Source organism: Rhincodon typus, chromosome 12 (genome assembly GCF_021869965.1).
Source record: "Rhincodon typus isolate 14 chromosome 12, sRhiTyp1.1, whole genome shotgun sequence".
Classification (NCBI taxonomy): Eukaryota; Metazoa; Chordata; class Chondrichthyes; order Orectolobiformes; family Rhincodontidae; genus Rhincodon; species Rhincodon typus.
The window spans coordinates 67703095-67715805 of NC_063343.1; the positions used below are offsets into that span (position 1 = coordinate 67703095).

Below are 12711 nucleotides of genomic sequence, written 5' to 3' on the forward strand. Positions count from 1 at the left end.
CGATATCTTGAAACATGTCCATATTACAGAAAAGGAGATGCTGGACTATGCGTCTTAAAATGCACAGATGTGGATAAATCCCTGGGACCAGATCAGATGTAACCTCGAAATTGGTGGGAAACAAGGGAAATGATTGCTGGACCCCTTGCCAAGGTATTTGTATCACCAATAGCCATGGAAGAGGTTATGGAAGACTGGAGGTTGGCTAACGTGGTGCTATTATTTAATAAAAGTGGTAAGGAAGAATCATGGAACTATATAGCCGTGAAACTGAAGTCAGTGGTGGGTAAATTGTTGGAGGGGATTCTGAGGGACTGGATTTACATGTATTTGAAAAATACTGATTACGGAGAATCAGCATGTCTTTGTGCGTGGGGCATTGTATCTCATTAACTTGATTGAGTGTTTTGAAGAAGTGAAAAAGAAGGTCGATGAAGGCAGAGCAGTGGACATTGTCTATGTGGACTTCAGTAGGTTTTCAACAAGGTTCCACCTGATAGACTGGTTTGCAAGGTTAGATCACATGAAATACAGCGAGAACTAACCATTTTGATACAAAATTGGTGTCAAGATAGGAGCGAAAGTGTGATTGTGGAGGCCTGTGACCAGTGATGTGCTGCAAGGATTGGTGCTGAGTCCACGGATTTTTGACATTTATATGAATGATTTGGATGTGAATATAGGAAGTATGGTTAGTAATTTTGAATATGACACCGAAATTGGTGGTGTATTTGAAAGCGAAGAAGGTGATCTCAAAGTACAGTGGAAACTGCTCAGGTGGCCAAATGGGTTGAGGAGTGGCACATCGAGTTTAATATAGATAAAAGTGCAGTTTGGTAGGGCAAATCTGAACACAACTTATACAATTAATGGTAAGGTCCTAGAGAGTGTTGTTGAACAAAGGGATCTTGGAGTACTGGCTCATAGTTCCTTGAAAGTGGAGTCGTAAGTGGACAAAGTAGTGAAGGAGCTGTTTGTTATGGTGCCTTTGTTGGTCAGTGTATTGATTATACGAGTCAGAGGTCATGTTGCCGCTGTACAGGACATTGGTTAGGCCACTTTTGGAATATTGTGTTCAGTTCTGGTTTCCCTGATATAGGAAAGATATTGTGAAACTTGGAAGGGTCCAGAAAAGATTTACAAGGATGTTGGAGGGTGTGAGCTACAGGGAAAGGATGAATAGGCTGGGTTACTCACCATGGAGCGTTGGAGGCTGAGGGGTACCTTTATTGAAGCCTATAAAATCATAAAGGGCATGGATAGAGTGAATAGCTAAAGTCTTTTCCCCAGCGTAACGGAGTCCAAAACTAGAGGATATGGGTGTAAGTTGAGAGGGGAAAAATTTAAAAGGTTTTAAGGGGCAACATTTTCATGCAGAGAGTGGTACATGTATGAAATAAGTTGCCAGAGGAGGTGATGGAGGCTGGGACAATTACAGCATTTAATAGACATCTGAATGATTATGTGAATAGGAAGGATTTAGAAGGTCATGGGCCAAATGCTGGCAAATGTGACTAAATTAATGTAGAATACCTGGCCCATGCTGTACATCTCTTTGACTCCATGACTGGATCACAACCATGCCCAGTACCAACAGATAACAGGAGATGTCTGGAAGGCAAGGTGAAAAATTGCATTTATGCCACTCTTTATGAATTGAATTTTGAATACCTTGCTTTTGAATACGCACAATTTGTTTTATTTATCATTGCACACCATTCTTTCTTGCGAATATCAAAAATATTACAAGATGATGAGAGGCATAGATAGAGTGGATAGTCAGAGACGTTTTCCCAGGGCGGAAATGACTAATACGAGGGGGCATAATTTTAAGGTGATTGGAGGAAGGCATAGGGAAGATGTCAGAGGTAGGTTCTTTACACAGAGAGTGGTGGGCGTATGAAATGCGCTGCGGGCAGTGGTAGTGGAGTCAGATACTTTAGAGACTTTTAAGCTGCTCTTGGATAGGCACATGGAGGATATTAAAATGTAGGGTATGCAGGGTGGATTGATCTTATTGGATGATAGGTCGGCAAAACATCGTGGGCCGAAGGGCTTGTACTGTGCTGTACTGTTCTATGTTCTATGTCTATATATTCCTATTAACTATTGAAAAGTGATTTGTAACTGAACATGTTTACTAATAAATACAAAAGGTAATTTATCAGAAAAAAAAAATCCAGTTGTACTTCAAAGGGGGAACCACGGGTACTTTTTTTGGGACATGAGATTGCTTTCAAGACGAAATTAATTAAGTAGATAAAGGGAAAATAAAGACAGGAGTTCACAAATACATCAATTTTATTATAATATAAGGCTTATGCAGAGAATTGCTATTAGCACAAACCAGAGGGACTGAATAACCCTAGTTCTATTCTATAAATTCTAAACAAACCAAGTTTGTTTTATGTTCACTTTATTTAGTGACTTTAAGAAGTTTCCCCTTGCCATTTTTCGATGAACGTGTCTGATGTATCCCCTTCTGCCTTAGCCATTTTGCAAGTATAATTAGCTTTATTTTATTGGTCTATCTAAACTTAAATGATTCTTGTCTGGACCTAGAACAAGCATAATATCTCCTTTTTTGTTTCAGAATGTGAGAATTGATTAAGCAATCTGAAGATAATCCATTATGCCCATTGCCTTATCACTTCCATTACTTTTATGCATCACTCTGCTGGATTTTTAAATATGGCTGATATCTTTAACCATTATTTCTGCTTGCCTTCTCTATTATACTTGTTGTACAAATGATCCTATCTTCTTAACAATGAGACTGATACACCATTAAACCACGAGGATGAGACAGTGAACAATAACATGTTGAACCTATTTGGCTAAAATTGAGAACTAAGATTGCTGTGTTCTATTTTTCACATGTCTGTAATGAATAATTACTTCACCAACTATCTGCTTCTCCCTGTCTGGCACCAACCTAATAGATATAGTTTCTATCTAAATTCCCCTTTCTTTCCTGGATCTATAGTGCTGTACTGACAACTTTTCATTCTCTTAAATGTATTGTGATAGTTTTGCAATCAGAAAATGTTATCCTCAGGTATTGTCATATGAAAATAAAATTACTTTGATGGTATCTTCACATCATAGATCCAGACCAGATTCTCCATCTGGTTCATCAATTGTATTCACAATCTCAAACATGGCTCTGTACATTTCACAACCTTGCATTTTTGAAACTCTTACCTTCTGATCAGCTCGGTATATTTTTATATTCCTCTTAATTTTAGCTGTCCTTCATGCTAACGCACTCTCTATACAGTTGTCACTCAGAGATAGTAGGAACTGCCGATGCTGGAGTCTGAGATAACAAAGCGTAGAGCTGGATGAACACAGCAGGCCAGGCAGCATCAGGGGAGCAAGAAAGCTGACGTTTCGGGTCTGGACCCTTCTTCAGAAATGAGAGAGGGGAAGGGGGCTCTGAAATAAATAGAGAGAGGGGGAGGTGATGGTAGAAGGTGGATAGAGGAGCAGATAAGTGGAGAGAAGACAGACAGGTCAAGGGGGCGGAAATAAAACAAGAAAAGGTGGGGGTAGGTAGGGAGTTGGGATGGGGGTTGGTCAGTGAGGAGGGAGGGGCGGGTAGGTGGGAGTGAAGACGGACAGGTCCAGGAGGCGGGGATGAGGTTAGTAGGTAGGAAGTGGGGTTGGGGGTTGGTCAGTGAGGTGGGAGGAGCGGATAGGTGGGAGAAAAGACGGACAGCTATAGGAGGCGGGGATGAGATGGGCTGGTCTTGGAATGACCTCGGGGGTGGAGAGATTTTGAAGCTTGTGAAGCCCACATTGAGACCACTGGGCTGCAGTATTCCCAAGCGGAATATGAGGTGCTGTTCCTCCAGCCTTCGGGTGGCATCGTTGTGGCACTGGAAGAGGCCCAGGATGGACATGTCGTCCAAGGAGTGGGAGGCGGATTTGAAGTGGTTCGCGACTGGGAGGTGTTGCCATTTGTCACGAACAGAGCGTAGGTGTTCCACAAAGCGGTCTCCAAGCCTCCGCTTGGTTTCCCCGATGTACAAGAGGTAACATCGGGAACAGTGGATACAATATGCCATATTAGTAGATATGCAGGTGAACATCTGTTTAATGTGGAAGGTTTTCTTGGGACCTGGGATGGAGGTGAGGGGGGAAGTGAAGGAGCAGGTGTAGCACTTCCTGCGGTTGCAGGGAAAAGTGCCGGGTGTGGTGGGGCTAATGGGGAGTGTGGAACGGACGAGGGAGTCACGGAGAGAGTGGTCCCTCCGGAAGGCAGATCAGGGTGGAGAGGGAAATATATCCTTGGTAGTGGGGTCAGATTGCAGGTGGCGGAAGTGGTGGAGAATGATACGTTGGATCCGAAGGTTGATGGGGTGATACGTCAGGTTTGCTGTCACTTGCAAAGCAGAATAATTCCACTTTCAAATTTGATATGTGACCTGGTCACTGAGACATTTTACTTTATTAACTTTTCCAAGCTACAACACACATCAGTTACATCATTACATTCAGATTGGCCTTGACGAGGAGATGTTTATTGTCTCTCAACGTTATGAGTTACACTATTTAATTCCTTTGTGTGGAAAGTAAATTCCATTGACTTTATACGTTCTGCAGGCTTGGGGCAATGGGTGAGAATGCAGATAAGGAAGAAGGATAGTCTTTTAATGGACTGAGATAACCTATAAATGGCTTACAAAGTGATTGAATATAAGAAGTAAGCAGGCAGGTTTCAAAACTGTGCTGGAACTTGGAAATTACTTGGATTGATAGAAAATGCTAGGAAGATCATCACGAGCTTGTTGAGTGAACCTGGAGAAGAGTTGAGTTAGGTGTATGCCGAAAGCTTTGTGGTTAAGTTAATGAGAAGTATTTTGATATTGCAGATAGTTTTTAACTGAAGGCAATTGCTCAATACATACAGTTGAATCACAAGCAAATGTAATAAGGAATGGAAGTTCATATAATGTGGGCGAACAAATACAAACTAATGCCAGCAGCACATTTGTGGAATCTTTATTCATAGGTTGGAAGGTAAAAATATATGTTCGTTATAAGAGATGCATTTTAAATGTAACATGAGAGTAGAGAGTGGAAAATAGCAAAATAATGCCAGGATGCCTAACATTGTGGAAAAGAAAAATCAAAATTGATGTGGTTACTCAAAGATATATGGCTGTAAAGGCCAATAGATCGAGTGACAGTTAATTCACTATTATCAGAAGTACGTTCATCTTTTAGATATGCGTTATCTCTATAGTAAAAGAGGGAGGACCTGACTGGAAGGGCTACAAAGTAATACTGTCTGTGAAGTGGCACATGCATAGGCAAAGTAGTAAGGTTTCAAATATAGCGAGATGGAGGGATTTGTGGAATTGTGGGTGAAAGGCTTAACAGTTTGCAAGAGGGTGATGTGCCACAGTGTAAAGGAAAACATTGTAGTTTTGAGAGGGTCCTGCTCTAATTTTTTTTTTTAAAGTTCTATTTGTAATATCAGCTCAAATTGTACTCAAGATGCTCGGTGGTTCACATTTTAGTGATATGGTGGTCATTGGCTCCAACAAGGCCGGAAATAGAGCTTAAAATAATGGAGATGGTTCAGGCTTGAGAAAAAAAATGACAGAAGATCAGCAATAGGAATTTAATGGGAGTTATGACAAATAGTTGGTTTCGTAGATAATTATATCGGCAAACCTGTTGATAATAGCCGATTCAATGTCTTCTATATTGTTACTAAGCAATCCTAGAACTCTTTCTAGCTTATAGGTCTAGAGCATTGAAAAGAAAATAAGAGGTACCAAAGGATATTAAGAAGAAATAATTCGCAAGAGCTAGAGGCCATCTAGAAACCAATATAAATTTGAACTAGTTGCTTGTAAAGAAACGACATGATAGCTTTCAGAACCATATATAATTGTTGGATACGGGCATCAAACATGGTCTGATTTGTACCCTTTCAAACTGTGGGAAAAATAATTTGCCCATCACTTCCTCCATAAACAGAGACATGAAAGACTTTTCAAGGAGTCCTTGAAGTACCATAGTGGTATGAGCATTTGTTAATTAAGTTTATGGCAAGCCAGGGCCTCTCTGCAGCAATATGCATTGCTGAGGTCTCCACGTGAATCCATTTTGCAAATATCGACAGACAACAGCAATGCTGCTCATTGCAGAGGGTTTCCCCCTCTAAAGACTAACTTACCAACAGACAAATCACCTAAACTCAACAAATGAAGATGTTATTACTTGGCTTCAGGGATTTACGGTTACTAAATTAATAAATTGGAAAAGACAGAAAATGAGAAGCTACAAGAACAAACTGGTAACTTTTAACTTATATAAAAAGTGGAATTGCAATAAAAAAAGGTAGAGACTGGCATTAAAAGAATAAAATGATTGGACATTACCGTTTTAGTGATCAAGAGATTGGGAGCTACATCAAGAGTTGAGAGCGAAAAAAAAGAGATTAAGAGAAAAAAAAAATTCAAAATATGAGGAGGAATACATTCTGCAGGATTGATGGAGGAGTAAAGTTAGAAGATAGACTGAGAAATGTATTTTGATTTGATTTATTGTTGTCACGTACTGAAGTAGAGTGAAAGGTTTCGTCTTGCACGCAGTACAGGCAGATCATAGCAAAAAAAGACATACGGATCGTAAGGTGCTTACGCAGAGCGAGATATATATGGTTACCGCTGCACAGGGGATCACAAAGCAAGATCAACAGTAGATTTGAAATTAGAGCGGTTTACTCAACAGTCTAATAAGAGCAGAAAAAGAAGCTGTTCTAGAGCATTTTGGTGTGTGTGTTCAAGCTTCTGTATTTTCTGCATGACGGATGAGGTTGGAAGAGAGTATTATCGGGGTTGGCGGAGGGGTGCGAGTGTGGTTGTCTTTTATGATGTTCGCAGCCTTTCTGCGTCAACGATAAATGTAAATGGAGTCCATGGATGGCAGTTTGGCTTCCGTGATGGCCTGGGTTGTGCACACAGCTTTCTGCACTTCCTTACGGTCTGGACTGAGCAGTTGCTGTACCAAGCTATTATGCATACGGAGAGAATATTTTATATGGTGCATCTGTAAAGGTGAGAGTCCTTATAGACATGCCAAATTTCCTGAGCCAAATACACGTACGAGGTCCAGGACAGATTGTTAATGATCGTCACTCCGAGATACGTGACGCTCTCGCCCCTCTGCACCTCAGCTTTGTTGATGTAGATAGGTGTGTGTTCTCCTCCTTTCTTCCTGAAGTCAATGATCAGTTCTTTTGTTTTGCTGACATTGAGAGAGACATTGTTATAATTGCAGCATGACACCAAGTACTCTACCTCCTTCCGGTATTCTGATTCATCATTGTTTGATATCCAGCCCGACTTCTTTCATAGTTGATGCGAATAAAGACAATTCCACATTAAGTAAAAGGTAAAATATGAACTTATGTTTAAAGAAGTAACACCATGATGCTAGTTTAGATAAATTATAAAGAAAAAAAAATAGCATGTTAGTCAGACAAAAATTATCACCATGATAGTCACTATGTGATATATGAAACACCTTGCATTCAAAACTAGTACAGCAGTATGATCACCTACGAAATGGACTGAGTGACAAAAGTTTGTTTATAAATTTCATTGTAGAGGTAAAAGACTGGTGTGGTTACTAATTATTAATCCGTCAAATAGATCCCAATATCGATAGGCAAAGTCAGTTGAACGTCATTGGAGGAAATCGAGAGGGAATCTTGGAGTGGGAGATATGGACTTTATTTATGTGATTTTAGTGGAACAGTGACAGTTCTGAGAAGCACATTTTTATGCTGCTGCTCTATAAAGCTCTGGTTAGACCACGCTTAGAATATTGCGTTCAGTTCTGGTCACCTCATTATAGAAAGGACGTGGAAGCTTTAGACAGAGTGCAGAGGAGATTTACCAGGATGTTGCCTGGACTGGAAGGTAGGTCTTGTGGGGAAAGTTTGAGGGAGCTAGGGCTTTTTTTCATTGGAGCGAAGAAGGATGAGAGGTGACTGATAGAAGTGTACAAGATGATGAGCAGCATAGATAGAGTGGGTAGTCAGGGCGGAAATGACTATTACTAGGGGGCATAATTTTAAGGTGATTGGAGGAAGGTATAGGGAAGATGTCAGAGCTAGGTTCTTTACACAGATAGTGGTGGACGTGCGGAATGTGCTGCCGACAGTGATAGTGGAGTCAGATGCTTCAGAGAATTTTAAGCGACTCTTGGATAGGCACAGGGAGGATAGTAAAATGTAGGGTGTGCAGGGTACATTGATCTTAGTGGGATAGTAGATCGGCAAAACATCGTGGGCCAAAGGGACATTACTGTGCTGTACTGTTCTATATTCTATGTTCTGTGTTCAAATGCATCCACCAGCATTTTTTTTTAAATAGCTTGTGAAACCAACAAGAGAAATGAAGGTAAGTATTATCGGAAGGAACATTAACAACCGGTTAAAAGCATTTGAGGGAAGTCAGCGGGGTACAATGCTCTCAATCCCAGACACAGTAAGAATGCAGACACGCAAGTACAATCTGCTGGTTTCACTGCGCTCATTTTTCTCTTCATATGATTTTGTGTTGTGTAATTTTTGTTTAATTTCAGTTAGGTCGCTTTACTGACCATCCCCGGCTGTATTAGTATGTGAATGAGGTGCTTCTTCGGGAAAAGAAAAAGAAAAAAAAACCTGCAACACGGATTTATTGCAAACGCAGCTTGATAAAATAATAAATCAATAAACAGCTCTTTCAATTTGATTTCTGAAGTACAGTCATATTGCGCTCAAAACATTAAATCTGTTTCGCTGTCTAAAGATCGTGACAAAACTGCTGAATTTCTCCAGCGATTTCTGTTTTTAATTTCAAATCTCCAGCATCCGCTGTTACTTTCGCTTCAGTTTTTCTGGTTCAGTAGTGTGATTTCCATCGATGAAAACCAAAGGCTTGAAGTATGCATGGCTATTTTAGTTAAGTGAGCATATCAACTACGTAACGAATACTGCTCAGCTACATTAATCTTAATTACGCTACAGCTACATGGATGATTGAATTTTAAAAAAATGAACAAATGCATTTCTTCCATTAAAAGCGTACAACGTTAAATCGACAAGAATCAATTACTTTGTCGCGTTCAGTGGAGGCAGTGATGCCTTAAGATTATTTTATGTTGTGATTGGTCGAGTCTCTTTGTGTCTCTGTTTACCAATGAGAAGACAAAGTTGTTCGAGATACAGTTCCACCTCCCCCTACACCGTAGAGTGTGCAGCACCGAAAGAACGTACAGCACTCGCCATTCTATGCTCTCCGTCTGCGACAATAATTGTACAGTGAAAGAATTGTCAGCAATCAAAACGAATAGTTGGCGCTCTTAGTCCAAGATACAGTTCTACGTTACGCATCTAGTGGAGGTTGAATCTTGTGGAGAATCGAGCCGTATTTTGGCGAGCTGTACTCCTTGCTGAAAAGCCGAGACGCATACTGGCGCCTTGTTTATTTCATGCTTATCATCTTGATGTACCCTGCGTCGGGCATCATTCGCTACTCAATTCCTGAAGAAGGAGAGACTGGTGCCTTTGTTGGTGATATTGCGAAGGACCTGGGGTTATACACAGGAGAACTATCGTCGCCCAAGTTTCGAATAAGGTCCGCAAACGGAAAACAGTATGTAGGCGTGAATTTGAAAACCGGAATGTTGTATGTGAAGTAACGAATAGAGAGGAATTGTGTGAACAAAGTCGCAAATGCCTGATGAGGTTAAAAGTTTTAATGAGGGAAGTTCGCCAAAGCTATATCAGATTGAGGTTGAAATTCTCGATGTCAATGGCAACACACACTCATTCCAAACAAAGGAGGTTCAAATAAAATCCGGGGAATTGTTACCGGCTGGAACAACTTTCCCACTCCAGAGAGAGTTTGACCCAAACACTGGAACCAACGGCATCCGCTGCTACCAACTGAGTCCAAATGACCATTTTATATTGAGGTCACGGTCGCAGAACGATCAAACTGGCATTCCCGAATTATTGCTTGAACGACCCCTAGACCGAGAACAACAGTCGAATCATAGATTGATGCTGACGGTTTTCGATGGAAGAATTCCACAGAAATTTGGCATCACCCAGATTAATGTTACCGTGCTGGATGCGAATGACAATGCACCTGTTTCTCCAAATAATATTTTCTCTTTTTCCTTACTGTTGTCTGCATAATGTTACCCTTCACTGATGTTGAACAATTTGTTCAAGGAATGACAAAAATGCACTTTTGCTCATTGCCATTATTCAATTCTCTGCATACTTCACTGTATTTAGTAAAAAATGTAAGATTACAGCAACGCCTTCAGCCATCTCTTCACCCAGTTCTTTCGTAACCTACGATTTTTTCCCAGTTGATTTGTTCCTCTTTCTGTCTGTCCATGTTTGGTGGCATATATAATACCGATAGCAGGCTCATCATTCCGGTTTTGCTTTCAATTCACCATTTCAGAATTCACTTCACAAACTCTAACCAAATTCATTTTGTGTTTGCCTGCTCAAAGGAATCCTTCCTTGCAAAACCACAAAGTAATCCACTCACATCAGAGATGTCACTGACGTTTTTGTTTCATTTTCCAATGTTTTCTAAACACTTTGCAATTCCGAAAGCTAACCATCTATCCACCATTAATTTAACCTACGTTATCGTTATTGCCACTACTTCACTTACCAAAATGGATATTGGAATTTATGTCTACGAACTTTCTTCATGTAGGTTCTGCGTTGACATTAATGTACGCCACATTGGTTCTTAATAATTACTTATACATCTGTTGCATAACATAGTGTTAATTCTGTTTAAAATACTATTCAACATTATCACTTTATATCAAGTTTTTATTGATAGCTTTTTCGATTTTTACATGTTGGTTTCACCTGCACACCACCCACATCTCCCCCACCCCCCACCCCCCGCCAATTTCCTTTAACTGTTTCGCTCTCACTTCATAGAATGGACATTTATCTTAGCACTGTTAAAATACCAGTGACAGTTTTTGAAATAGTATCATCTTTTCTAAAACTGGTTGCAAGTTCCCTAGATATTGGCACCACTTCCCACGCCCACACAATGTCTCAATCTTAAATATCGATCTGATACCAAGTTTTCTAGGATGTGACAATGGGAATAAAGGAGTAATCACTACCTTCGAAGTCTTATAGTTTAGGTTTTTCGATGATTGTAGAAAATCTGGCCATTTGACTCGACAATTTTATTGTTGGCGCAGATGTGTACACAACTTCGAGCTCATATCCTTGCCAGATCAAAATTAGATGTGACACTAAATCCACAAAAAAATTCCTGAAGAAGGAGAGACTGTTAACTGTTAACTATCTCTGTCATGGCTCACCGAACACAGCAGGCCAAGCAGCCTCAGAGGAGTAGGAAGGCTGACGTTTCGGGCCTAGACCCTTCTTCAGAAAAACATGAGCTCATTCGTTTCTCAATGACTGGGCCATACAGATGCTTATGCATATTCCATGATGGCAATAAAAAAAAGGAACTGCGGGTTCTAGAGATCTAAAACACACATTGGTGTCTTTAGAAATCAAGCAATTTACAATCCCATGTGCCCATGATATTACGTATCATGGAGTCTGTTAAGTGAATTAGTCAGTTACATTTTTGTTTTAGGATTTATCCCTTAACTGTGTCTGTTTGTCTGTCTTGGTATGAGTGGAAGGGGTGGGAGGAGAGGCCTAAGATTAAAATTAAAAAAAAAACTGAGATTAGGTTTAAATTATAGACTGAACTTAGATTCCGTCGTTGTTTAACTTAGATCTGCTAAAGCTTCTGTGTCATTAATAAATGTTTAAATATTTTGTTCAAGCTTTAAATCTGGTGTCTGGTATCCGTTATAAACAAAGTCTGGCACTGGTCATCTAAAAGATCTGGTTAGGAACCATTTGAGTCGATTTTGGGGTTCAGTGAATGTTTAATTTCTCTGTATTGTGAAAATAGGGATAGCGAGTTTGAGTTGATTTGACTGTCTGTCTCCATGTCGTAACAAAATTTATGACATCTTCATGACAACCATTTGTGAAATAAGATTAAATGCAAAATTAAAAATTAATTTCGTCGATTTTGAAATCTGTGGGCTGCTGCGATGGGTTCTGAGCTCATGTTACCATAGCAGTAAAATGGACCATTGGGTTACAGCCAATTGACAAAACTATTCTGCTACCATATACTAATTCCAGCCACCTTTGAGACAAAATGCTGCATCATGGAATGTGGGGAGATAAGAAAAGATCAAATTAGTAAATTCCTGTTCAAGAATAACCATAATTCTTATTTTGCAAACTGGATTATATTAGCAAATTATTTGGATCACATTCAATTTTAGGATTGAAAACCTTCGGGAAAAAAGTGTAATCTGAGGATAAATATATATGGTCAATTGGTTTCTTGAAGGTGTCATTGATCTCAAGTACGTTTCACAGTCATCATTAGCAGGGGAAAACATTACCAAGAATCGTTCAGATCTAAAATACACATAATCTATCTTGCAATTTTGGAACACACTGGTATCATAGTAAAGAAACTTTCATCAATCATTATGACTTTTGTTGAAATTTTGTTATTTTCAAGTTTAACAATTAAGAAATAAAGAAGAAAGGGGAATGCCATAATCAATCTTGTCATCCTTCCATAACGCAAACAACAAAAAGTT

The 12711-nt window shown here is 39.8% G+C and overlaps 1 protein-coding gene across 1 annotated transcript in view; it reads left to right on the forward strand.

Annotated features, from left to right (window-relative positions):
* LOC109913631 overlaps nucleotides 1-12711 on the forward strand; it is a 136211-nt gene that overhangs the window by 58375 nt on the left and 65125 nt on the right. The window contains exons 5-6 of the mRNA XM_048603504.1: nucleotides 8611-8645; nucleotides 9471-9665. Of these exons, the coding sequence (XP_048459461.1) occupies nucleotides 8611-8645; nucleotides 9471-9665 (230 nt within the window). The remainder of the gene's footprint in view (nucleotides 1-8610; nucleotides 8646-9470; nucleotides 9666-12711) is intronic.